General features: G+C 55.2%; 2 protein-coding genes across 6 annotated transcripts; one reads left to right on the forward strand and one right to left on the reverse strand.

Annotated features, from left to right (window-relative positions):
* The first annotated feature begins 2,162 nt into the window (after positions 1–2,162).
* On the forward strand, positions 2,163–4,533 carry METTL7B (methyltransferase like 7B). Its single transcript, XM_032348531.1, has 2 exons — positions 2,163–2,753; positions 3,778–4,533. Exons 1-2 carry the CDS (start codon positions 2,256–2,258, stop codon positions 4,012–4,014), a joined length of 735 nt encoding a protein of 244 aa, XP_032204422.1. The 5' UTR covers positions 2,163–2,255; the 3' UTR covers positions 4,015–4,533.
* ITGA7 (integrin subunit alpha 7) lies at positions 4,494–24,594 on the reverse strand. 5 transcript variants are annotated; one of them, XM_032348525.1, is made up of 26 exons: positions 23,901–24,592; positions 19,684–19,811; positions 19,503–19,582; positions 18,100–18,355; positions 17,503–17,580; positions 17,039–17,158; positions 15,991–16,198; positions 15,679–15,872; positions 15,227–15,315; positions 14,964–15,091; positions 14,760–14,855; positions 14,552–14,613; positions 14,236–14,405; positions 13,657–13,806; positions 12,903–13,018; positions 12,227–12,419; positions 12,063–12,143; positions 11,878–11,957; positions 11,669–11,743; positions 11,424–11,526; positions 10,712–10,888; positions 10,405–10,536; positions 7,660–7,773; positions 7,353–7,451; positions 7,139–7,264; positions 4,494–5,197 (listed from the first exon to the last, which is right to left on the reverse strand). In XM_032348525.1, exons 1-26 carry the CDS (start codon positions 24,104–24,106, stop codon positions 4,967–4,969), a joined length of 3,492 nt encoding a protein of 1,163 aa, XP_032204416.1. In that variant the 5' UTR covers positions 24,107–24,592; the 3' UTR covers positions 4,494–4,966. The 5 variants fall into 5 exon arrangements, with proteins under 5 accessions (XP_032204416.1, XP_032204421.1, XP_032204418.1 ...); XM_032348530.1 differs by having other exon boundaries at positions 17,449–17,580; XM_032348529.1 differs by lacking the exon at positions 4,494–5,197 and adding an exon at positions 5,210–6,170 and having other exon boundaries at positions 23,901–24,594.
* Positions 24,595–26,555: the final 1,961 nt, after the last annotated feature.

Below are 26,555 nucleotides of genomic sequence, written 5' to 3' on the forward strand. Positions count from 1 at the left end.
ACTTTGGGGGCTCCTAGGTGGCTCAGTCAGTTATGTGATGGCCAGAGAGAGTCCAGGGATCAAGCTCCACATAAGGCTTCCTAGGGATCCTGCTTCTCCCTCTCCCTCTGCCTGACACTCTGCCTACTTGTGCTCTCTATCTCCCTGTCAAATAAATTAAAAAATAAAATAAAAAACAGCTACTTTGGAAGATCCTTGGGCAGTATCAGCTAAACCCAATAAAGCAAGGTATTCAAGAGTGTGGACAATGTGCTACCATTTGTGTAAAGAAAGAGGAACATGTGTACACACACATGTGTACACATCTAAATGTGCGGTAGGTGTGTCATGTGCTATTTTGCAGATCATCTCCATCTCCAGAAAGATTCCAAGAAGTTGGCTTTGTGACGTTTAGTGCCTCAGGAGAGGGGATCTGAGTCACTGAGAGACTAAAGTGGAAGAGAGAATTTTCTCTGTAATCCCTTTGTACCTCTTAAATTCTGTGCAATGTGAATGTACTAGCTTTTCCAAGAAAGAGTTTAATGATTCTTTTACAAGCAAAAAGAAACCTGTCAGGAGCGACTACTCTCTGATTTCACCTCCCACCACCCCTCGAGCTCACCCCATTCTCCACTAAACTGAGCGCCTCACCCATTCCCGAAAGAGGTAGCCCCCAGTTGGCCTGGCTTCCCCTGACCCTCTTCACTACTGCCGAAGGCCGTTGGGCGCCCACACCGTGTTCTGACCAGGCTTGGATCATTGCCACTTCCTTCCTGAGCTCGTACTCCTGCTATGGAGAACTGCTGCCTCCCTTACAGTCACATTAGAAGCCAAGCCCAGAGAAGGCTGCGTCTGACTGTGGGAGGTCACAAAACCACTCTCCTGAGCAGCAGCACGGGGGCTGCCCCTGGCTCGGGCAGCTCTGTGTGGGAAAAGACACTTTCTTGAAATAGCTCATAGTTATCCCCACACCTCCTCTCTAAGGCCCCCATAGGCCGGGGGCAGATCCCCTGGTGGGCTTGACTGGAGGGCTGCTGCAATGGGCTTCGACAGAGCAGCCCTCTCCACCAGAGACTTTGTCTAAACTCAGTCCTCCCCCAGAGGCCATCAGTGGCCCTGGGAAATGCCACTCATGAGCTTTTAGACTACTGTCATTTCCCTCTTGTATAATGCCAAGCTGTTGATTTTCTTTTCTCTATACAAAATTCCCTTTGGCCACTAGGCAATTGGTGGCCATCCTGTGGAACTGTCTGTGGGGAGCTTTCTCCACGCTTCTGCCAAAAGAGAAGCCACAGCTTAATCATTTGGGGACTTTCTGCTAAGATGCCTGTGACCCCAAAGTCTGGGCTCTGAGACTGGGCTGCCTCAGTGGCAGCCTGGGACCAGTCTTGGGAGTACCATCCTGGGCTGTGAGGAGAGCTGGGGTCACCTGCCGCCTGTCCTCCCCCACTCCCCTTAGATCACACGAATGCAGGAGCAGGAGGAGCCCTTAGAAACTACAGAAGGCGCATCCAATCTGTCATCATCTCCCCATTTTACAGTTGAGAAGCTGGAGCTCAGAAAGTAAAAAGACTTGCCCAAAGAGACACGGCAAGTTATAATGGGATCCGGGCTTGCTGATTCTTCTTCCCCACGCTGTCTTTTTCTCCCTTCTTTTCTTCTATTGCTGGGGTAGTGCAGTCTTGAATGTGATAGTAAACACCAGTCAGCTGAGAAAATGCCTTTCTTTTGCCCTGCAGTCTCCCTCCTTCTCCTGACCAGTCTGGCCTTACCCGGAATCCTCTGTGCTTGGCTTCTATCTGGGGCAAAGGCATGTTACAGTTTACAGAACGCTGGGGGTGTGCCAGGGGAACCCAACCAGACTTCCCAGCTTACATAACCAGATTCTGGGGACAGAATGAGGCCAGCACAGGCCGATGAGTCAGGCCCGTCCCGGGTTGGCCCCCACAAAGCTGCAATCTGAGACCTATCCCCTTCTGCCCTTTCCACTCCTCTCTGAAATAATCAGCACACCCCCACCCTCAACACACAGTGCCCCAGAACTCAGGGCACAAATGCCACCTGTCCCTTCACTCCACAAAAAACTATAGGGCCGTAGGACCTGTGCCCTCTGGAGGGATTCCATGCACCCACTATACCCTGGCAAAGAGAAAGCTGACAAGTAGGACACAGGGAACAAAGTCCCAACCCAGGAGGGGGAGAGGCTCCCGTCTGCGGCACTGGAGACAGAGAAAAGGCCAGTGTCCCAGCAGAACGTGGCTCCGAGCTGGCGAGTCATGGACGCCCTTGTCCGCCTCCTGCAGCTGCTGGTGCTGCTCCTGACACTGCCCCTGCACCTGCTGGCTCTGCTGGGCTGCTGGCAGCCCCTCTGCAAAATGTGCTTCCCCTACCTGATGGCCGCACTGACGGCCAAGTGCAACCGTAAGATGGAGAGTAAGAAACAGCAGCTCTTCATCCAGATAAAGGGGCTTGCGGGAGCCTCCGGGAAGGTGTCCTTGCTGGAGCTGGGCTGCGGCACTGGGGCCAACTTCCAGTTCTACCCAGAGGGCTGCAGGATCACCTGCCTGGACCCAAACCCCCACTTCGAGAAGTTCCTGACCAAGAGCATGGCGGAGAACAGGCACCTCCAGTATGAACAGTTTGTGGTGGCTTCCGGAGAGGACATGAAAGGACTGGCGGACGGCTGCATGGATGTGGTGGTCAGCACCCTGGTGCTGTGCTCCGTGCAGAGTCCGAGGAGGGTCCTGCAGGAAGTCCACAGAGTGCTGAGGCCGGTGAGCAGCGTGGAAAGGGAATGGGCATGGGGCAGACGACAGCCGCAGGGCCGCTCTGGGGTCGGGACTCTGGTGTGCTGGCACGTTAGACACCCATCCACCGCCACCTGCTGGTCAACAGTGAACATGACCGGGCCTCCAAGGGATAGAGTAGAGTGCTGTGGAAGCCCACAGGAGAGCCACCTAAGGCAGCAGCTGCGGGGGGGGGGGGGGGGGCAGAGACACCTAACAGAGTGATGTTTACATTGAGATCTGAGGGATTAAGCAGGATGTGGGGAAGTGGGAAAAATTAAAAAGGGCTCTGGATAGAGATATTAGAGTCCATAGAATCCATATGATTTGGGGCTGGGTAAAGAAAGGATTTGAGGACGGTTTCCAGGTTTCTGGCATGAATGACTGGTGGAGGGAAAGAGGGTAGAGGGAAGTCTCAATTGCTGACATGAGAGAAACCATTTGGGACTTGTTAGGTCTGAGGTGCCACTGAAACAGGCAGGCAGGAAAGCCATAGAGGCAGTTGGAAGTCAGAGAAAGATGTGGAAGTCACAAGCTGTAAATTCAGAGCACAGGGGTGCATGAGATCACCTAGAGAGGGTTCAGCAAGGAGAGAAGGGCGGAAGGAACCCCAGTATTAGTCATGAGTCAGGTGCAAGTTTTCCCTAGGATGTTGGCCAAAGGATAAGATTGGAGGTATGCGTCTGAGTCTCAGAAGACAGCGTCTCAGTCTACAGTGAGGTCTCTGCTCCTCTCTCTCCAGCTCCTCAGCCATCTGCCCTCTGCTAGGCTGTCCCTCGGTCATCCTTTAAAGGTGGCTCACCCGTCACCCCCACTGGGCAGCTCTTCACATGCGCTTTTGAGTGAGAGGGGAGGAGCCAGGGCCTACAGAGAAAGTCAGAAGCAGAATAATGTGCTTCATAGACCTGGGAACCAGCAACCCCCATTTCACCAACAGCGGGGTGGAGATGAGGTGGGAGGAAGGTTGTGGAATGGAGCAAAGAAGTGACGCTAACTTTCTCTTCTCTCCCAGGGAGGAGTGTTTTTTTTCTGGGAGCATGTGGCTGAGCCACGTGGAAGCTGGGCCTTTCTGTGGCAGCAAGTTTTAGAGCCCACCTGGAAACACATTGGGGATGGCTGCCGCCTCACCAGAGAGACTTGGAAGGACCTCAAGAGTGCCCAGTTCTCTCAACTCCAAATGGAACACCAGCCCCCTCCCTTCAAGTGGTTGCCTGTTGGGCCCCACATCATGGGAAAGGCTGTGAAATAACCCTTCCCGGAGTCCTGCCTTCAGCCAGAGCAATCCCACCCACCGGCTAACCTGTCTTCTCCTAAGAGGGATCTAGTCAGAGAAGCCATTCCCCCCACCAGCTCCTCTCCTTCCTTCCCCCATCTCTGCCTGGCGTCTAATTTCAATCCTTCCTTCCAAAGTATAAAAGCTCTATTCCTAACCTGACCACAGGGAGGAAAGCAATATCCTGTCCTATCCTTGCAAATTCATAGATGGGGTCTCCCAATTTTTGCCCACCTACTGCTAAGGTGGTTCCCTGTCCCTCTCCCTTGTTCCCATAGTAAGGGTCCCCTTCCTCTTTGAGACCACAGCTATGTGCCTCCAGGAACTGGTCACAAAAGTCATGTGCTCCTGCTGGGCACTGCCACCTTTGCCCTGAGCTGTGGGGTTGCAAAGAAGCAGTCCTCTCCTGGAGACCCTGGAGGCGGGAGAGCAACACTCAGCAAAGAAGCCAGAAGTTTTGTCCTCAAATACTTTTTAATAAATAGACAAAATCCACTAGTTTGATGCAGCAAACTAAGGTCAGAGGAGAGGCGAAACTAGGGAGGGAAGAGCCCCTGAGTCAGCAACATAACCTTCTCCCCAACCCTCTGGGCTTAAGGCACTTTCTGGGGGACAGGTCCTTGGGGTCCTGTTAAACAGAATGAATGGGAGAGGGAGGGATCAGGGTCCTTCTCCCACGTTTTCATCAGGACATCACTGTCCTTCTCCTTCTACCCCACAACCCCATTCCTGACTTACCACCCTCATCTCACAGTGTTCTAAGGGGAAGTTCTGTTGGGGGTGGGTGGAGATGCCTATGCCCCTGAGGAAGCAGATTCTATCCCATCCTGATGGGACGCCAACAACCCACTCTACCCTCTTCACCCCAAGGAGCCATATCTGGGGAAAGGGTGGAGGGGACCCGTGGGCCAGGCTGGGACACAGAGTGTTAGGCGGTGCCTGAAACGGGATGCCCATCGGAGCCCGGCTCAGGGTGCCCATCAGCAGCCAGGATGGGGTGCGCATCAGGGCCCTCCCGCCGGGGGCTGCCCCAGTTGTTCCTCAGGATGGTGCCTGTCTTCTCCTCCTTGAACTGCTGCCGGTCTTCCCGCGGGATCTTCACCGCGTGGTACTGGGGCACGGTGGCCTCGGGGTACCGCGCCCGCTTGAAGAATCCCATCTGTAAGGACCCCAGGCCAGATGTGAGGAGCTGAGGCCCCCGGGGCAGATGCCCAGCACAGTCCAGCACCTTGCCTCCACTGCTGCAGCAGGAAGGAGCTGGGGTAGACAGTGTCCCGTGCAGTGCATGGCCCCCACAGGTGCCACAATTCATGCCGGGCCCCCAGGTCCTCACTCACGGCCAGAGAAAGACCAGGAAGGGCCAAAGAGGCAGGACCAAGGACCTCTGCCTTGGGTACTGGAAGAGGGGGTTGAAGATGGAGCATCAGGACCACTGACCCCATTCAAGCCTTTGAAGAGACCCAACAGCATGCCCCAGAACATAAACAAGATCTGAGACCAAAATATGGCTTTCTAGACCCCTGCCTACTGGGAATGGCCCTCCCAAGCCCCAGACACTCATCCCATGTACTCAAATGGCATTTCCCCTGGGGCAGGGCCCTCTGGTCCATGAATAGGGTGGCCTCACCCCTCCCTTCCTCATGAAGATGCTGGCCCTTCCATACCAAGGTGGAAATATGCCCCTTGCACACTCACACTCGGGGCCACCTGAGGCTCCTACTTGCTCAGACTGCACAGCATGTCCTTGCACATTTGTCTCATGCCCACAGAAAAGCCATGCACAGCACCTTCCTGCACTCCCACATGCTCACACTGCATGAGCCCAGCCACCCCACTGTGCATGCTTCCGGTTGTGGATACTCACCCTTATAATGACCTCCCACCCCCGTTCCTAGAGCTCACACCACCCTCATGCAATCTCACTTCTTCACCCTGGTTCCCTGAATGCTGGGGGCTCTACCACACGCATACATACACACTCACACACACACACACACACATGCACACACACACAATTACCCCACAGTCCCTGGGCCCCCAGCTTCCACAGCCGAGGGCTGCACAGCCAGATGGGCCCGGTGATAATTGGTGGGAAAAGATGAGCTCTGGCTGCTCCGATGGAAGAAGCCACACTGGGATGTCAAGGGCGGAGGGGAGCAGAAGAGGTGGAGGATGGGAAGACTCAGGAGAGGTGGGGCCCTTATCTACTCTGTCCCCCTTCCAAGAAAGCAGGGAACGGGGATTCTCGTGCCAGTTTCATGAAAGTGTGAACCTCCTCTAAGGCTGGCCAGGTTCCCCGCACTTGGAAAGCTCATCCAGGGGCCCAGTCCACTGATGACTCACATTGGCCAAACAGTACTGGTGCTCTGCAACTGGGCCAGGGAGCACTGGGGGCAGTTCTCCAGAGGGCCCCAAAGACATGCATGGTGCCCCACAGGCCAGATGTGGCATGCAGTTCGGGGTATGACAATGGGTGATGGAAGTGATTCCCGTACTGACATGTGCATGTGTGTGCTTTTGGGTGGGAGCCCTGGCACAAACGGGATTCTGTCTACACTCTGTGTGTATGAAGACGGTTCCATGTAGAGCCTGGTACATGGAGGGTCTGAGTTCAGTCTTGGAGGCAGTCCCTGGAGAAGGTTCTCTGCGCTGTTGTGTCTTCTTTGTCACAGTTTCCTTCCCAGCCTTCCCTGCCATGCTTTGATTAAATCAGACCCCACTCCCTGGCCTCCATGGCTCTGCCTCCCACGGTCCCACCCACCTCACCTCCCACCTCCAGATCCTATGACCCCACCTTCTGCTAAGCCCCATGCTCTCCAGCTTTCTCACGTCTGAACTCCCACTGCTCTCTCCTGCCTTAGAGCCTTCTGCCTGGTCCTTCCTACAAAGCTCGCCACCCCCACTAGACTATCAACTCCCAGAGGATCAGATCTGCATCTGACTTCCCTCTGAATCATCCAGAGCCCAACAGAGTCCCTGGGACATACAAGTGTTTGGCTCAGGTGGGCCAAAGAAATGAGAGCAGGTGGGACACAGAAGCGTAGCATGAAAGGCCTGCAGCCAGCCAAGGGAGCCCAGCATCCCCACCCCCAAGCCTCACCTTCCACATGAGCAACACCAACAGCGCCAGCACCAGCAGCCCGGCCAGGACGGCCAGGAGGATGACCCACCAGGGGACTCCTTCTGCCACCACGGCCACAGGGTCCAGGTAAACCATCACGGGAATCTGGGGAATGAAGGGTTAAGGGAACAGGGACTGGAGCAGAGGGAAAGAAGAGCTTCCCCACACCAACATGCCCAGGCCCGCAGCTCACCACTGTGGAGGCATCTCTGAGCAGCAAGTTCTTGATAGAAGACTTCACGGTAATGTTGGCTCGGACGATGACTTCCAGGGACTTCACAGCTGAGTACTCCTACGGAAGCAGAGGAGGACCAACTTCTCCTCAATGCTCCAGGGCCCCCCACCCCAGCTCCCAAAACTGTAAGTGGAATCGTGCCCAACATAGAGGGCATTTCTGCCTGTCTTCGGTTAAGAGGGTGCTGCATTCAGACAAGGCGAAGGCAGAAAGAGCAATGAGTCTGGGGAAGAAGATGCCCGCCCCACAGCCACGGTGCTCTTACCTCCAAAAAGGTGCTATTCCAGAGGCGGCCCCAGACATGCAGCACAGCGGCGCGGTCAAAGCTGTAGAGAGGGCAGCTGAACACCACACAGCTGGCAGTGCCCCGGGCACAGTCCTAGGGACCAGGACAGGCAGGGCTCTGAGCCACTTGGTCCCAGCCCACTGAGCCTCCCCAGGGCCCAGCACACTATAGGTGCTCACATGGACACAGAATCTGCCCAGAGACTTCACGCCGTCCGTCCATGAGCTCCCACACCTTGGACCCCCCACTGCCCTTGTTCCTCACTCTTATCTCTCCCATTCTCCTCACTCGACCTCAAACTCACCTCCTCCAGGAAGTCTTCCCAGACTAACCCCATGGTCCAAAAGAGCAGTCTACCCCAAATCTGGTCTGTCTGGCCTTGGAATACATGGGGAGCAGGGAGGAGGTCTCTTATTTGACAGCAGCAACAGAGTAGCTTCCCCAGTTAATGCTTGTGTTACAGAACAATGGTCCCATTTACTGAGCACCTGCTATCCGCAAGGGACTTATCAAAGCTGTCCTGGAAGGTGCATATTATCATCACCCCCATTTTCCAAATGAGGAAATTATAGTTCAAAGAGGCCAGGTGCAGGGCACCTGACTGGGTCCGTCCACTTGACTTCGGGGTCATGAGTTCAAGCCCCATGTTGGCCCAAGAAATCACTTAAGAAAAAAAAAAAAAAAAAAGGAGGGGGAGCGCGTGGGTGGCTCAGTGGGTTAAGCCTCTGCCTTCAGCTCAGATCATGATCTCAGGTCCTCGGATCGAGCCCCAAATCCCACATCACATCAGGATCTCTGCTCAGCAGGGAGCCTGCTTCCCCTCCCCCTCTGCCTGCCTCTTTGCCTACTTGTGATCTCTCTCTCTGTCAAATAAATAAATAATCTTAAAAAAAAAAAAAAAAAAAAGAGGAGGGAGGGAAACCTGGCTGGTTCAGTGAGTGGAGCATGAGACTCTTGATCTTGGGGTTGTGACTTCGAGCCCCACATTGGGTGTGGAGATTACTTGAAAATAAATTCTTTTTTCTTTTTTCTTTTTTTTTTTTTTTAGATTTTTTAAATAATTTATTTGACAGTGCAAGAGAACACAAGGAGGGGGAGCAGTAAAGGGAGAGGGAGAAGGAGGCTACCTGCTGAGCCGGGAGCCTGATGCGGGGCTCAATCCCAGGACCCTGGGATCATGACCTGAGCCAAAGGCAGACTCTTAACCAATTGAGCCACCCAGGAGCCCCTTAAAAATAAATTCTTTTTTTTTAAAGATTTTATTTATTTGACAGAGAGAGATAGTAAGCAGGCGGAGAGGCAGAGAGAGGGGAGGAAGCAGGCTCCCTGCTGAGCAGATAACGACCTGAGCTGAAGGTAGAGGCTTAACCCAATGAGCCACCCAGGCACCCCAAAAATAAATTCTTTAAAAGAAAAAAAAAAAGAAGAGGCCAGGTGACCTGGCTCAGTTTGCACAGCTGGCAAGTTGGTAAGCGGTAGAACAGGTATTCGAATCCAGGTCTGTGCGTTCCTATGGTAAGCCCAAACCCACTGAAGGAGGTGGAGGTTGTCCCAGGAGCTGCTTGGGGACCAGGGACATAAGCCCGTCTCCTTCCAGATCTGACCTACATCCATTTGGCCCAATCCCACCTGATGATCCAGTCTGACTAAAATTGTGACAGGGGCGCCTGGGTGGCTCAGTCATTAAGCATCTTCCTTTGGCTCAGGTCATGATCCCAGGGTCTTGGGTTGAGCCCTACATCAGATTCAGACTCCCTGCCCTGAGGGAAGCCTGCTTCTCCCTCTCCCACTCCCCCTGCTTGTGTTCCCTCTCTCACTGTGTCTCTCTCTGTCAAATAAATAAATAAAATCTTTTCTAAAAATTATGTTATATGCACCACATTTCCTGTACAGGAGAAGGGCTTTGAGAGCATTTGAGATCTTTGAATCGTCTTTCATTTTGCCACCTTTGAGCAGTTCAAGAATCCTTGGTCAGTTTGTTGAAAAGTAATTTTAAGTAAAAGAATCCATTTCCAAGTTCTCCTTAGAAAGGGAGGCCTTTCAGGGGGAAATCAGCCACGTGGAGAAGACAGGACAACATCCGTAACAGGGAACCGACCATGACGCAAGTTTACGCCACCCCCACGTGCCTTCGTGTTGCCTCCCACCATGCTCTCCAGGAGCAGGGGAGCTGAGGGCCCCCACGAGAGACAGGGTATGACAGTGGAGCTCCCTTCCAGACAGACGATGCCAGACCTGGCCCAGCTGTTCATATCCCCCCACCAACAGTCTCTTTGGCTCCTTCTATTGCCCGCCCTTCCACACCTGGGTTTCCACCTCCTTGCAACCAGGCCAAATACCCACAATCTGTCCGCTCCACACTAACGGCCAGCGCCGTCCTACAAGGGATGAGCACAGAGTGCATGCTCATTGGCTCAACACATCCACTTGAAGAACAAAACTGTGCCAAACAAGGAACTAATTGTGTGGCCAACTGGCTGCTGGCCAAGACCCTCCCTCTGAAGTGAATACTCAGTGGTCACAGGGGAATCCATGCTGCAGCAGCTGCTTCACGGTTGTGATATAAACTGTCTTGTCAACTCGCTCCAGGTGCGTGACCATCACGCCTGTCAATGGGCCAGCCTCCTGGACACCCAGCGCCCTAAGACTCCCTCTCCCGCCGCATCCTCATCACCAACACCCCCGCCTCTCGTTCAGACTGCCCCATGCTTGCCCTGCCCTCACCAGGGTGATGTTTTTCTTCTTCTCAGAGGAGGACACCGGCCACCAGGATGTGCTGGGCTCTGGCGGCTCCGGAGGCTCCTCCTGCTCAGGCTGCTCCAGTTCCCGCCTCCTCCTGTCCCTGCTGTCCACATTCTGGATGCGGGGAGTGTGAGCAGTGAGCGTCACTCTGAACGCAGCAATCCCGAGACAGCATCTCCTCCCCACTGCCTCTCCCCAGGCCTCCCACAAGCCCCCACGACATCCTTCCTGAGGTCTAACCCCCCTCCACCCTGCTTCAGTGGTCCTGACCACCCTGCCTAAGCCTCACCAGGTGGAGGATGTTGGGCCTCGGGGAGCAGAGCCCCTTCTGCCCGGGCCCCTGCCCGCCCTCCAGCTCCACCCGCATGGGGTACAGCAGCCACTTCCCGTTGGCTATCTCATGGGGCCACATGATGTTGAGGAAGGCAGAGCCCAGGGTGTTCAGCGACTGGCCTTGGTTGGAGACCTGTGGGCAGAAGGGAGTGTGAAGGGAGGGCACTCTGTTTCTAAGTGGGCCACAGATCTGCAGAGAAAGAGGGGTAAGAGCTGAGGGGACGGCCCCCCGGAAGCAGAATTTCAACAAAGACTTGGGATCCTAGACCCCACCAATCATCATTCTCTCCTACCCCAAAACTAGGAAGGCCTGGAGATGTCCCTGAGAGGGTGGGGAGGCCCCAGCCAAGCAAGAGCAGAGTTCTAAGAAGAGACATCGGTCCTCCTCCCCCTCGGCCCCATCCCTCAGCCAAAGCATCTGACATTAAAGCTTCCCAGGACCCTCATGGCCTACCCAGACCAGCAACTGAGATGTCCACACAGAGATGACCATGACGAGGCCCCAACACCAACACCACAATCAAGGTCCAGGAGCAAGGGGAGGCCTTGAACTCGCTGGACTATCATGCCGCCACATAGTAGGAGAACTACAGCCTTGCAACATGCCTCAGCCTCTCTCTGCACCAAGAAGGAAGGGGCCTGACCAGGGGCCTCACCAGAACACTCACCGTGACCTCATACTTGATCTTGCTGCCTATATCCCGCTCGGACTTCATGGCACTCTCACCCCGCACCACACCAGAGAAGAAGAGCTGCTGGGGAATGGCCACGCTGGTGGGGAAGGGTCAGAACGGGGCACTGAGGAGGCCTGGGGCCTGGCTGTTTGGAGGGCCAGGAGGCAGAGCCCAGGCCAGAGTTTGGGAGTAGTAGTGCCCACCCCTCGGGCCAATGTGCCCCTTTGGACAGAGCTTACCCAGTGATGGACAGCGGCAGCTCAATGAAGACGAGCGCTCGGACAGAGATGGGATGAAGCTCCTGTTCGCTGATCCTGGTAAGTGCGCAGGAGCACACATTGGGCAACGAGGCAAAGGTGCTACCCCGAGGGCTCAGATGAAGACAACAGAGGTGGACACCAACCCAGCTGCCCTTCCCCTCACCACCGCCAGGTGCCCCCAGGCTCACGTGGCCAACAGCAGCTCCACTTCCAGCTCTGTGGTCTCGATAGTGATCCCTGAGGTGCTAAGAATCAGGTAAAAGGTGACCTAGGCCAAGAGTGGAGAGTGATTAGAGTCCGAGAAGGCAAGGGGGTACAGAAGGGCTCAGCACTTAGAGAGGCACTCGGACAGGGATAAGGCTGACACACCAACCTGGGCACCTCTCTTCATGGGGTTCCCCAGCTCACACTCGACATGGGAGGCATTCTCATTGGACAGGCAGAGCGGCTTCTCCTGCAGTGGGGAGAGAGGGAGAGGTCAGTCTGGGTTACCGGAGCCCCCAAGGAACCCCACCACACCCTGCCACAGGCCCTCACCGCAGGGTCCAGGGCTCGGACTCCCGAGTAGTGCAGAGAGGCAGGGAGGGTGACCAGGAGCTGAGCTTCATGAGCATCATCCCCATCAGCCTGGGGCTGGGCTGGATCCGAGGGCAGGTTGGTGACCGTCAGCTCCAGGCCAATGACCGGCTGCCCACTCAGGGCAAACAGGGCTGTTGTCCCATCTGCATCCCTGGAGGTCAGATCCCACTCATGCTCTAAATCTAAACGCCTTCCTCTGCCTCTCTCTCTCCTGCCTCTTCCCCTCCCACCTCCGCTCCCTGGTCTCTCCTCCCACTGGCTCCCCCGCAGCACCCTCCCCACCAGTCCAAGCCTCAGGCCTTCCCACACTTGAGAGAACCAGACAGGGAGCCAGGAGACCGCTGTTCCGGTCCAAGTTCTTCTACCTACTCTTCTGGGGCAAGGAACTTAACTTCTCTAGGCCCCTGTTCTCCATCCACAGAGGAGCTAATGGTAGGAGTTACCATTATCATTATGCATCCTGGGAAGGTGTATTCCTTGCCAAGAGAGACTCTGTGGCCCCACTGTTGACCCTCATCTTCTGAATTATCAGCCTCCGCCCTCCCTCGGCCTGTCCCTCCTGAGGGGGCTTCCTTCTCTTCCTTGATCTCTTGCCTTCCCACCCCCGCCCCCGCTACCCTTCACTTCCCCTCACATGGGCAGAGGCTGGAATTCCGTGTCACTGACGCGGGCACAGAAGCGGGCATGGACCAGCTGCAGGTTGCTCTGGCAGATCTTGTCTTCGCCACAACCTTGCTTCAAGAAGTGGATCTAGGGAGAGACGCGAGGAGAGGGTCATTCCTAGGGGTGAGGCAGGAAGTGAATGTGTCGCCATGGGACACAGTGGGGTGGCGTATCACAAGATGAAGCAACGGGGCTTTGACTCTCAGACCTGCTGCTTACTAGCCGTGTGACACTGAGCTGATCACTGAACCACCGTGGGCTCGTGAAGCGAGCAAGGGATGATGCTGAGGTAGAGGCCACGACAAGACCACATCTCCCTAGCCAACACTGCATGCAACTGATTCTGGATTTAATGTGAAGAGAAGTGAAGAGCATCACTTCCAGACTGATCAGAAGAGCTTCACGCTCCCCCTTCCAACTGACAGGGATGGAGGTGACCTAAGGACCTTGGAGGCCATATCTGAAGATGGCAGATCCCTGTCAGCCCGGGCCCCTAAATGAATGCATGGAATGGAGGATCAGTGTCCCCTCGAACGAGGAACATGTGATCACTTGAGCTATATACCATGTTGTGGTCTACTTGTCACAGCACCTAGAGATGTGAGGAACTGCTAGGGTAGCATGTGAAAGAGTTCTGGAAGCTATGAATGCTTGTCACTGTGAGGGATGATGATCATTAGTCCTTCCAGCTCCTTCTCCTGAGCTAAACCAGAACCCATGCTCACCTCTGCCCGCTGGGTGCTGGGCTGGTGAGCATTGAGGATGGGGGCCACTGGGGGGAGCCCCTGCCCAGGAGCCTGTCGCCGAAGTCGTGGGGTCTGCAGACTGTAGGACAGCGTCACCACAATGGCCCGAAGCTTGTCTTTGACATTCTCCTGAGAAGAGGAAAGATGGACATGCATACTAGAACAATCATCGGGCGCTGGCCAGACCTAGGACAGATTCTGAAAGCTGTCAAGAGCTGTCAGGAGCTGAGGGAGAGAGGTAGAGACCAGAGTGAGGGGGAGGGAGAGCAACTGGGGTGGAAAAGGGAGGAGACCAGGATCCAGGGCTTTGAGGACCAGGTGTGACAAAGGAAACTGCTGTCTCCATCTCCAGGTAGGACAGAACTTATACTCTGGACACAGAAGGCAGAAGACACAGAAGGCAGCAGGTGAGGAGGAGGTCAGCCCAGAAGGGAAGATTCCCAAAAGTTGAGATCAAAGAATGAAGTGTGAACATGTTAGGGAGGAAGCTAAAAGGAATCAAAGAGAAGAAATCGGGCAATGACAATGACTCACAGAGGCCAAGGGGTCAGGGCCCACCTGTAGCTGAAACATGGTGTCTCCACAGACTCGGTCATGCTGATGCTTCAGCCACACAGTGCCTGAGGCCTGGTGCTTGGGGTCGTCTGGGCCACGGCTCAGGAAGGTCACACGGGGGACCTGGCCCCGGAGCCTCCGGTCTGTGTCCCCATCTAACACATAATCCAGGGCTGTGGCGAGTGGAGAGGAGAGAGGAACCAGTGAGCTGGGGAACTGCTCTCATCTGACCCCATCTCTGAGACTCCCTTCTCTCCACCTCAGAGTGACCCACCCTGAAACCCAACGGGGTGGGAAGTAGCAGTGGGACCTCACTCACCCACAATAGGGCTGTAGCTGCTGGGGCTGGCAATGTAGCTGAAACAGACCCTCAAGTCCACACTGTGGGGGCAAGGGGAACTCCTGAGCCAGACTGACTGACCAGCGCCTCCCTGCCGCCCCAGCCACAGCCCCACACTGGGCAGGGAAAGGGAGAGTAGGGGAAGTGGGCCCTGAAAGCTCCCTGACTCCCTCGGGCCCCGCCTCACCAGACTGAGTGGCCAGCAGCACAGTTCGGCTGCTCGAGGTCGATGGCTCGGGGAGCAATGAAGACCTCGTGGGACACATGAAGGACAGGTCTGGCCCTGGGGAACAGGGAGTTGAGCACAAGGAACATGAGACTCTGAGGCAGGGAAAGAGAGGCGCGGGCCTCAGGGAGGGAGAGGCTGAGGCAGAGGAGACAAGGACCTCACCTAAAGAGCACAGCCATGTCAGCCAGGGAGCCGACCAGTAGGTCTGGGTAATGGTTCCCATCCACATCCAGGCCCCCCGAAAGGGAGTAGCCGAAGCTCTTGACACCCACAGCCTCACCCTCCAGCACCTGTGGGACCAGACCATCAGCTCCCCCACAGCGGCACCCCCAGCTCCACCCCCTGCCCTCTGCTGTTGTGCTCCCCCTAAGTCCCCCTACACCCACTCTCCCCCACACCTCATCCCAACAAACGAACCCCCTCACCTGGGAAGGTTTGACAACAACCCCCAGGCTGCTCCCGTGGTAGATAAAGACTTTCCCATCCCCATCAAAGGGAGCCCCCACGGCGATATCTGTGGGTATGGGAAAAAGGTAGTCAGACTTGGGGCGGGGGGTGGGGGCTGGTCATCCAGACCCTAACTTTCCCTCAGTCACTCAGTTCTATATAATATGTTTGTTATTTTACTGAGAGGCTACTAAGTCCTGGGCACCTTGCACACATCATTTTTAAGCCTCTTAGCTATTCTCTGCAGACATTACCAGCTCAGAAAGTTCACTTGACCCAAGTCACACAGCTGGTAAAGCTCAAGATGACGCCAGCCCAGGTTGCTTCTGTCCCGGAGCCCTCAGAAGGCCTCTCCCTGGACCTCTGAGGCCCTTCCCCATCCCTGCCTCTACCCCTCCCTCCCCCAAGGCTTTCCAGTTCCCAATCACACCTGCAAAGCCATCTTGGTTGATGTCCCCCAAGACAGCCAGGCTGATCCCGAACATGGAATCAGGAGAGCCACAGAGCCGGAGAGGGGAGACCCCAGCCCAGTGACCCCCCTGGTTCAGGTACACATACACGGCACCCCCCAGCTCCTCTTGGCGTTCAAAGAAGTAGGGGGCGCCCACTACCAAGTCTGCCCAGCTAGGGAGAGATGGAGAGACAGAGACAGTCAGTGTGGCTCCCTCCCCAGCCATGGGAGTCAGAAAGATGCCAGAGGCCCAGCCTCCCCCAGGCTCCACTCCCCTGTGGCCACTCTCACCCATCATTATTGAGATCAGCCACAGCCAGCGAGTAGCCGAAGCCAGAGGTCAGGCGTTCCCCAGACAGCATAACTTCGGGCACCAGGCGGCTGGCACTGTCTTTGCGCAGAATGATCACAGCACCCTTGTGGTTGGCACGGGGGGCCCCTGCTACAAAGCTCAGCTCCTCTGCACGCATCAGACCCTTCCCCGAGTCAATGGAGAAACCTGAGTGGGGTGACTTAGCAGTGAGCCCTCCCCGAAAGACTCAGGAGCCAAGGTGTGTCTGGGCTCCCCTCACTCCACCCCCTCCTCACAGGTCTGGAGCCAAAAGGTACGGGTGCCCTCCAAGTTATCACCAGCACAGCTGCACTGCTCTGCCTCCCGCTCCAGGGGCCTGACTGTCCTCCCACATCCAGAAACTGGAGTTTGGCACAAGAAGTGCAGTGAGGTCAGCCTCGGGGACTGGGGAACAAAGAGGAAGGCCAGCCGGCTGGGCAAGAGCAGAGCAGGGCACCACGCTTAAGATCCCCCAGGGAGCTGCTCTCTTCTCTGCACACCAGGAGGCCCCAGCCCCATCGGATGCACCTTCTTTGCCCCCTCCTCCCACCATGCTCACAGGGAGAGGAAGTCTTCACAAGGATAAACGGGAGAGAAGGGGGAGTGGGAAAGAACTTGATTCACCCAAACATCTCCCAGGCCTGGTTTCCCTTTGCAAAGGGTTGCAGATGAGACAATGAAAGAGACTTACCAGCAAGGATAGACCTTTCTCTGGCATGTGCCCACCATCCATCTCTCAGAGAAAGTCCCACTAGAGCTCTACCTTCCTTTTCCAGTACAGTCTCAGCCCACCTGGTTCTTTCTCCATGGAGACCCCCGTTCACAGCCCCCTAGGCCATCCCCCCTTGGGGCATCTGCTCATGCCTGGTCACTGGGCCTAGCGCTTCTTTGAAATTTGGGCCCACTATGTCTTTCCCTGGGTGTGTGTTGGTGAGGGCAGGACAGGAGAGGAAGGGAGACCAGGCCAAGCCCACAGGGCCCAGGGGGACATGGTGGGAGCTTACAAACCTAAGTAGCTATTCAGGGCCAAGTCTCCGGCCGGTCCTGGGAGCCGGTCAGCAGGGTCCAAAGTTTTATACACCAGCTGGTCAGGGTCTGAGCTATCAATGTTGGTCACAAAGAGCAACCCTGCGGGGGGCAGGTGGGGGGACACACCAGGGAAGGAGGAAGGGCCACAGAATGGGGAGACAGAGCCAGACATAATGGCAAGAACAAGGCCGTAGAAGAGGAAGAGGGAGAGAAAGAATATGAGAGAGACAAAGAGACCAGGGAGATGAGAATCAGAGACAGAAAGACAGAGAGAGAAAGGGTGAGAGACAGAGACAGAGACAGAGACAGAAGGATGGGAGCGTGGAGAGGGAGGACAAGAAAGAGGAGCAGAGGGTTAGAGCAGCTCTGGGCCAGGGAGGGGTCCCTACCAAAGTAGCTGTTGGCAGGGACCGGGATGAGGCGGGGGTCCTGCTCCTTCTCACCCCCCGCCTCGTAGGGCCCGTCGTCCAGGTGCGCCAGGTCCGCTGAGCCCTGTGCACAGAGCTCCACCCTGGCAGTGCCTGCAAGGACAGACCTGTTAGTGCCCGGGGCGGGGGAGCGGAGAGCCCCTCTCAGGCCAGACGCTGGCTCCACAGGCACACGGGGAAGCCCCTCCTCTCCTCTGCAGCCCCCTCGCTGCCCCTGGCCCAGCCCAAGCTTCTGGTCCCACAGACTCGCCACCCCACTCACCGAGTGTCAGCTCAGCCAGCGGTGGCGTGCGGAGACGGGAATGGGAGTGGCGCGGTGGGGCTGAGGTGTTGGAGCAAGCAGGCCCAGCCGTGCGTGTGGGGGCTCATGCTGGCTTGGTGGGGAACACTCGGCCATTGGAAGGAGAGGAAACACCCCCGTGTGTGTGTGTGTGTGTGTGTGTGTGTGTGTGTGTGTGTGCTGGCGTGAGGGGGCTGGCAGACGTGGCGGTGCCCCAGGGCGCCGTGGCAGGGAACGTGTGGGCATGCTTGGCCACGTGCTGCCCCCCAATCCTGCCTCTGAGGTCAGAGGACATTTTGGTTCCCTTGTCCCCTCCCTGAGGAGTGACTCACCCTTCCAGTTATAGGTTCCCGGGGCCCCAAAGAGGAGGTAGTGGCTGTCGGGGGAGAAGGCAGCAGCTGTGCCCTGCTGGCAGAACCCAAACTGCTCGTGGCCCTGGGGGCGCCCCTCACAGAACTTCCATTCCCCACCATCCAGCTCATCGCGGATGGCCAGGTCTTGGCTTAGCACAAAGCAACGACCAATCACATCCCGGGTCTCCAGGATCTGGTCCACCCGCTGCCGAGCCTCATATCGGTGCGCGCAGGTCTGTGGGAGGAGGCGACTCAGGGTCATACCCCCACTACACCCTGCCCCATGTGGGCTGGTGACCAGCCAGAGCCACACAGCCAACATGAGACGTTTGGCAAGTGCATGGACACATACACATCACTTGGGGACCACCCCCCCACCCTGCCCAGCATTAGGCAATATACACATACTTATCCCATCTGCACTCACTGCCTTGCACTGTAGGAAGACACCTTGTTCCACATTCTGCCTGGACCCCCAGGCACCAAGCCAGCACAGGGCACTCGTGCTTCCGTGATCATGCCCTATGGGCCTATCCCCAACATGCCAAGCTGTTCCTGGCTCTGGACCTTTGTCAGTGCCACCACTTTCCCTGCGAAGAACTTCCTCCCCTCTCCACTCTTGAAGCATTGCTTTTTCTTGAAAGGCCGGCTGAACTCTACCCTCCAACCCCCCTGCTTCCCCCCGCAGGAGGCTTTTCTCACTACTCCTCCTTTGGACTGTCACATACTGGAGACTGTACTGCTCACTTAACATTAACCATATTCTGGGGCGCCTGGGTGGCTCAGTCAGTTAAGCATCTGCCTTCGGCTGGGGTCATGATCCCAGGGTCCTGGGATGGAGCCTGCATCAGAGTCCCTGCTCAGTGGGGAGTCTGCGTCTCCCTCTGCCCCTCCCCCATACATTCTCTCTCTCTATCTCACTCTGTCAAATAAATAAAAATTTAAAAAATCTAAAAAAACATTAACCGTATTCTGCTCCCACAGTGACTCAGATTATTAATTATATTTGCATGTATTAGTGATGATACAGAGAGAAACAGACACAGAAAAACAGAGAACGAGAGTTTCCAGAACTCTGCAGTTGGCTTTGTGACCCACAGACCAGGCTTTTCCTCCATCTTTGTTTCCTCTCCTCTCTCAGTAACTAGTACAATGCCTGATGCTTAAAAGGTTCTCAGTAAGAGTTTGGCAAATGTATAGATGGATGCTTAGATGGTTTTAACTTTGTGAAGACAGGCACTATATTATTATACCTTTGGTCCGGGAATCAGGCCATCATACCACACGCCAGCCTGTGTTCTATAAGCACACCTGTGCACACGCACACACCATCATGCACAGACCCTCCACCCCTGCATACAGTCACAAAGAGCGGTACTCACCACAATCTTGCCCCCAGGTCCCTGGCTCCGAACACTGACTCCCAACCACTGGTTCTCCTTGCTCTCCTTCTGCACATCAGCTAGAGGCATGACAGCAGGAATGAGGAAAGGGAAGAGGAAGCCAAGTCCTCTCCTGTCCTCCCCGGGCCATGCTCCCTTCCCAGCCCCACGGGGTCCACACCTCCTCGGTCAATGTCCACTCTGTAGCAGTCAGTCTCTTCCAGGCTCAGGGGGCAAGCGAAGAGACCTCCAGTGCGATTCGCCTGCTGCCCAGGCAGAGCCAGCGCCTGTGGAGCGCCCACCAATAGCCTGTACAATGGGGCGGGGGTGGAATTAGCAGCCAGAGCGCTGTGCCTCCCCAGTGCAGCCCAGACCTGACCCCTCTGAACCAAGCCAATGTTAAGAACTAAAGAGGAAGGCCGGAAGTCAATTTCCCTGAGTCCTGGCAAAGGGCAAATTAATACACTTGTAGACGCAATCATCACATTACATATGCACATACTATCTGGATGAGGACCCACATGCACTGTAGATACACACATGCACGCCAAACCAAGTGGCCTGGCCAGCGCAGCTAGTTTGAAAGAACCGCCTGTTCCCAGCACCTGTTCCTGACCAGTCCTTCCCTACCCACTTCCTGGCCCCAACCTCAGGCTCTGCCCTCCTCCCCAAACCCAGTCCAGTTGGAGCCCTCCCAGAAATACCAAGAATGCTGAGAGCAAAAGTAACAGGGGCCCTGACTGGCACCACGAGGTGACCCAGGGACTAGTTTCAGAGGCCAAGCAAAGGGGTCGATATGGGTCTGTCCCCCAACCCTTCATCGGGGACCCATCAGAGTCCCCATCCCCCCTGCAACATTGCCAGCCTGGGATTCTCTCTGTCACTCTAGCTGGCATAGAGGTAGGGGCAAGTTTCTCATCTGTCCCCAATCCTACCCCCATTTTCTGCTCATACCTCCCCACATCCATGATTTTCCCCTTTCCTCCCACCCTCCCTGCCCCTACCCTGTCCCCTCTCCTAACTCCCCCTCAGACACTTTCCCAGCTACAACTTTCTTGGCAGGACAATTTTCCATGATCACAGCCAAGGCTTCTTCCCCAAGGGAGGACTATGCTGGGAATGGAGGCTGCCTGGGTCTCCTGGGGCTGAACCACAGGCCAGGAGTGAAGGAAGGGGTAAGGTGAGGTGACTGGCTGACTACAAGGATCTCTCTTCACAGAAGGACAGACTCAAAAGTGGAAGCAGGCAGACCTGGAGGCCTCTGTTCCATACTCTTTTCCTCCATCTCCCTTTCTGGGGGACAAGGCCTGAAGTTGTGTCCAGCAATACTGCAGACAGGCATCTACGGGGCACTGTGCCAGTTCTGAGGGGGAGGGAAGGGCACAGAGCCACTCTCCCTTCCCACAGCTCTGGTCTCTTAGCAGCTGTCATCCCGCATCACAGCCAGTGTCCAGAGAAAGGAGGGGGCGGGGAGCAGCAAGGAAGAGGGCATGCGTTCAGCATTCATTAACAGCTATGTATTGAGAACCTATCATCTGCCAGGCCCCGTGTCAGGCACTGGCGAGACCAGGAAGTAATAGTATCCAGCACCTACTATGGGTCAGGCCCTAAGCTAGATGCCAGGGATATGAGGAACTAACGTTGGTCACCCTCCACCCAATGCTCAGACATCAGGCTAGGCAACTTACATGCATTCTCTCACTGAAGCTTCACGACAATCCTATGTGAGGATTCTTCTGTCTTTCGGTTGAGAAAACCCACTGAGATGCATTAAGTAGGAAGCTGGAATTCAAATCCACACCTGCCTAATTCCAAAACCCATGAGTTTTCCACCATACCTAATGACGGGCCATCTCCAGAACACTGTGACAGGGCACTCCAGGAAAAGAACAGGAGGAAGGGGAGGGGAGGGTACCCCACACAGAAAAGGAAACCAGGTGGTATGGCCAACCTTCAGACAAGTCCGGAGTATCCCCACTACCTCCAAACCCAGAGATGGCCATCTCTTGGCGTACTGGGTCTCTCTTATTCACCCAGCGCCTCCACTGGTCAGCACATAGCTAAGCACCAGGAGAAGCTAGTATCAGCATTCAGGGTTCACATCTCCTGTAGAGGTCTAGAGTAGGGAGGATACTGGAGGAAAGGGGTCCCTATGGAGGGAAGAAGGTGGTGTGCATATACGACTAACCTCACTCTCAGCAGAGAACAGACCAGCCCACTCTTCCTGGAACAAGAGTTCCCACACACAGCTTCTCTAGTCTCTCCATTTCTGCCCCAGCCACACACTTTTCTGACCATCCCCAGTCACCCGGGCCTCTGGACAGAACAGGAGCCACAGCTGCAGCCACTGCCTGCAAAAGCACCATGATGTGGGCAGTTGGGGGCAGCAGGATTCCCAGGGGGACTGGCTAAGTGGAAGCAAAGGAGTAGCCCACTACCACCTCAGCTCCCGATTCTGCACACACTCCAGGGCTCTGACCCAAGGCCTGCCCTTCCTGACTCTCAATCTGGGTGGCCCTCTGGGGAGGGTGCTTGGCCTGAAGGCTGACTCAACCAGGGTGATCTAGCCAAGCCTTGGATCCAGGTTTGCAGTAAGGGACTGAAGCTATTCTCTAGCTCAGCAGAGAACCACGGTGCTAACACTTTCACAGCACTCCCTCTGGGCACTATTCTAAGGGTTTTGTATATACTAAGAACTCTTAAATCCTATAACTCTACCTGATAGTACTATCATATATACTATCAAAACTCCATTTCACAACTGAAAGATATAAAGGAGGCTGAAGCTACAGAGCAAAGGTTAGACTTCAAGGTCTCATCCAGGGGCAAGACTGAAAGTCATCAAAATGGGTGAAGCCTTTCTTTCAATCGGTGGATGCTGGTGAAGGCGACTAGCAACTCAAAAGGTAGAGACTCAACGAGCAAGGAACCTGGTCTCTCACATGCCACGAGGCAGCAGAGCACCCCCTTGCTGGAGCAAAAAGCAGGGTTAGGCAGTCAGGCTCCTCGGGGAAAGCCCCCAGCTTGGCTCTGGGAGACCGAACCAGGGGCCACCTTCAGAGAGGAGGGGGAAATAACAAGAGACCAAGCTATTAAAAATAACCTAGAATTTGCCTAGAAATAGCTCAGAGAGTTCAGCATGTCCTAAAAAGGCCTCCAGTCCTGGAACTCTGGCAGATGGGGGAAGAAGGGAGGGAGGGAGACAGAGATGAGGTAGGAAGCAGATGGAAGGCTGAGGAAGAGATGAAGTCAGTTGCTTTCTATCTCTCCCAAAGTTTGGGGGACCACTGACCATGCTCCCTGATGACAGGGATAATGGAAAAAGGAAGATTAGAGCTACCCCTCCTCCTCAAGCAAGCAAGGGAAGAGAAATGATCTCCTGTCCTCTGCCTCCAAGCCAATAGTATGGGGGAGAAGACAGTCCCAGTGGACAGCATTGATCCCATTAATGGACACTTAGTGTGGCTTAGGCACCAGCCTAGGAGAGAAAAGCCCCCTGGCAGGAGAGGGTGGGAAGCTTTCTTCCCCTTGTCTCTTTCTAAAATCATACATGTAGCAGAGCCAAGAACACAAGAAACATGACAGACACAGGCCCCACACATTATGTATCCATCTCCCATGAGTCCTGAACTGATTAGAAAATAACTAGAATTGTCCTCTGCCCCTCACTCCTCCCTGCCTTCCCCCACTGCTGAGATTCCTAGACCTGGAGGAGGAAGGGGAACAACCTGGCCAGCATCCCTCCTGGGTCTCTCTCTGGCTGCTGCTGCTGCTGCTGCTGCTGCTGCTGCTGCCGCTGCTGCTGCTGCAACTTAGGGGGGCTCTGTTTCCTGCTACTCTATCATCAAACCATCTAGTACAGGCTGCCATACCCTCCCCTCCCAAGTCCTCTTCCAACCTTTCTTGAGCCGCAAAATAAAATGGCAGGGCTCTCCTGGCCTCCAGTGTCCTACCGTCTTCTTTCCACCCCATGGCAATGCTCTGACCGGAATTTATTTCTGGAGTCTACCTTCCATCCTCCCATGGTGTCTTCAACCTCTCTGTCCTTTCCCTCTCCTCCTGCCCTAAGTAGACATAAGGTGTCCAGTCTCCCTTCCTGAGGGACTCTAGCCCTCTGAAGGAGGGCAGTCACAGACCCTGGGACTGAAGCAAGGATGCAAGCTGGGGGAAACCTGCCAAGACAAGAACCTCACTCTCCAACTCAACCACAAAGCAAGACCCGGGTCTCGGGCCCTGAGGGTACGTCTCTGGACCCCCGAGAGATAAGGCAAGGTTAAAGTATGAGATATTTGTGGATAGCCTGCGTGGTCGTGGGGTTGGAAGACTAAGAGATGGAGTTGGGCGTGGGGGAAATCTGTGGCTCGGCCACGGGGACTCTGGGCGGGAGCGGTGACTTACCAGCTCTGGGGTCGGGGCTGCAATTGCCGGTGCAGAGCCACAGAGAAGCCGAAGAGGCTACCCGGCTCGCCCTCCTTGCGCAGGGCGCCCATCACGTCCAGATTGAAGGCGACAGCCCCCGGGGCGAGCAGTCCGGCCATCAGGGAGCCAAGAAGGTAACAAATCCCGGGGCCGCCCCGAGGATCGCGGCCCGGAGTCCCAGCCATGGGCGAACCCTGGGCGCGCTCCCCACGAAGGCAAGAAAACTAGGTCGCGCCCGGAGCCGCGGGTCCCCCACGGCGGGTCTTTGGTCTCGGGTCTCGCAGGTGTTTCAAGGGTCTCGCAATCTTTCTCCTCACCGCCCGTTTCCCTCCGATCCTCCGCCCCGCTGCTCCACCTCCCCACTGCCCGGCTGCCCCAGCACCCGCTAGGATGACTGCAGCAGCCGCCTCCTGGGCGACAGCTCGGGCTCCCGCCTCCGGTCCCGGAGCCACCGCCCCGGCCCCGCCCTCTTCCCCGCCCCTCGCTCGCGCGGCAGGTGGAGGCTTCGCGGTGTGGTAGAGGGAGGTCCGGGCTGGCAACTCCGGGTGGGAACCCTCCTTGCACGCCAGGATCTCCACCCCGGCTTCGGCCCTGCCCCTGCCTGCGCTCTTCTGTCCTCCCCCAACCCCACTCCTGCCCAAGCCCTCGAGTGGTGGAGGCGGTGCATGGGAATGGGGAGGGAGAGAGAAGTACAGAAAGAAAGGGATCTAAAAAAAAAAAAAAAAAAAAAAAGGAGGGTAAGAAATGATAAGTGCTTAAGGCTAAAGGACAGTCTGGGAAGAGAGATGTACACAGGGAGATGAAAGGGCAGGGTCCTGTGTGGTCCTTTGGTGCTCCCTTCTCTCCGTGGTCACGTAGAGCGCCTAGCCTGCTGTTCGAATCAAACCACATCCCGCCCCATCCCAGCCCACCCCTCAGAGCCCGGCAGTGACAAGGGCTATGCTAGCCACATCGTCTGCAGTCAGGATAGAGGCAAGAGGAGAGAGAGAAATTCAGCAGGTCTGGGGGAAAGAGCAAAGGAGGCAGGTAGAAAGAAAACAGAGAAAAGAGATGGAGAAAGAAGAGCAAGAGTTTGATCAATAAAGAATGGTTTGGCGGCTAGGGCGGGTAGGGAGTGCGGGGGGGGGGGGGTGAGGGGGTGACCCTGACTGCCTATAGAGCAGTCTATAGAGCATGCTACCCTTGCTCTTGGGGATGGTGAGTTCCAGCTCCATCTTGGGCACAGAGCTTACCAAAAAAAAGGTGTGGGGGGGTTGGAATGAAGGGGAGAAAAGAAAATTACTGAGGGTGATTGATAGAGGAAGAGGAAATTAATTAAGCTGGGGAAAAGGGAATGGAGGTCAAAGAAGGGCAAGGGCAAGGATGAAAAAGATTGTACCCAAGAGGCAGAGAGATGAAATGGAGGTCTTTGGCTCTCAGACCTCTTCCCTGAAATGTCGGTTTCCCACCCTTTAACGGGAAAGATTGGAGAAGGCAGCTTCCAGGGGCTGGTCCAGGCAGGATCTGGGTGGGGCTTTGCAAGGATCTCCACAGGGACCAGCAAGCCTGTATCTCTTCCTCTCCCTTCCCCCCAGGCTGGGACAGAAGCAAAGGGAAGGGGCATATTTTCCAACCCTCTGCTATTTATAACTCCAATCCAGAAATGGGGCTAGGAGGAGAGATAGGAAATAATTTGGCACAACTGGAACCTCGCCTGCTCCCACCTCCTCTATTCACTGGCTCCTCTGCTCACTGGGTGATGGTCTTGTGTATATCCACCTATCCATCTTTCCCTTCCCTCTCTCACTATCTGGTTTTGTCTCATCCCAAACTCTATTTTTGTCCCTTTCCTTGTCTCTATCACTTGGAACCCTTCTCTGAATATTTCTCAATGTCTCTAATGTTGTCTCTATCATCATATCCTTAGAATTTTCTTTTCTCATCAGGTGCCTGGCTGGCTCAGTTGGTAGAGCACGTAACTCTTAATTTCAGGGTCATAAGGTTGAGCCCCATGCTGTGGGGAAAGATTACTTAAATATGAACTATTTCAAAAAATATTTTCTCGGGGCGCCTGGGTGGCTCAGTGGGTTAAGCCTCTGCCTTTGGCTCAGGTCATGATCTTAGGATCCTGGGATCAAGTCCCGCATCTGCCTCTGTGCTCAGCAAGGAGCCTGCTTCCCCATCTCTCTCTGCCTGCCTCTCTGCCTACTTGTGATCTCTCTCTGTGTCAAATAAATAAATAAAATCTTTAAAAAGAAAAAGAAAAAGTATTTTCTCTTCACCTCCCTTTATTAAAAGCCCCAATGTCCCCTACCTAATTTCTCTTCCCATGCTCCCTTTGTCTCTCTTACTTCTTTTTCCAAGATTATACTTTTAAAAACAAACAGAAGGGTAGGCTCTCACTCTGCTGGTCCTGGGACAATCATTGCCCTGGGTAAGTTACTATACATTTGAATATCTGGGTCTCCAGTTTTTGCAACAATACACTGTAGACATCCCCTCCAGGGGACTAACACAGCTCCAACTAGGGACTATCGAGGAAACACATGTGCTGCCAACAAGCAGGAACCAGGAGCCTACTTTATTATCCCCCACATCTGCCCTCTTTGTCCCCTTTCTATCACAGAGCCCCAACACAGTAGAGCTGATATAAGA

Source organism: Mustela erminea, chromosome 6, assembly GCF_009829155.1.
Source record: "Mustela erminea isolate mMusErm1 chromosome 6, mMusErm1.Pri, whole genome shotgun sequence".
In the NCBI taxonomy this organism is placed as follows: Eukaryota; Metazoa; Chordata; class Mammalia; order Carnivora; family Mustelidae; genus Mustela; species Mustela erminea.

What these genes read in the sequence shown, in the direction of transcription:
- METTL7B (XM_032348531.1), top strand. Translation starts at nt 2,256, where the DNA reads ATGGACGCCCTTGTCCGCCTCCTGCAGCTGCTGGTGCTGCTCCTGACA. An exon ending in TCCACAGAGTGCTGAGGCCG is followed by an intron (nt 2,754 to 3,777) that starts GTGAGCAGCGTG and finishes CTTCTCTCCCAG; the next exon opens with GGAGGAGTGTTTTTTTTCTG.
- ITGA7 (XM_032348530.1), bottom strand. Translation starts at nt 24,106, where the DNA reads ATGGCTGGGACTCCGGGCCGCGATCCTCGGGGCGGCCCCGGGATTTGT. An exon ending in CCCTGCCAACAGCTACTTTG is followed by an intron (nt 17,159 to 17,448) that starts GTAGGGACCCCT and finishes TGCCCCCCGCAG; the next exon opens with GGTTGCTCTTTGTGACCAAC. An exon ending in TGGTGTTGCTCATGTGGAAG is followed by an intron (nt 5,198 to 7,138) that starts GTGAGGCTTGGG and finishes GGGTCCTTACAG; the next exon opens with ATGGGATTCTTCAAGCGGGC.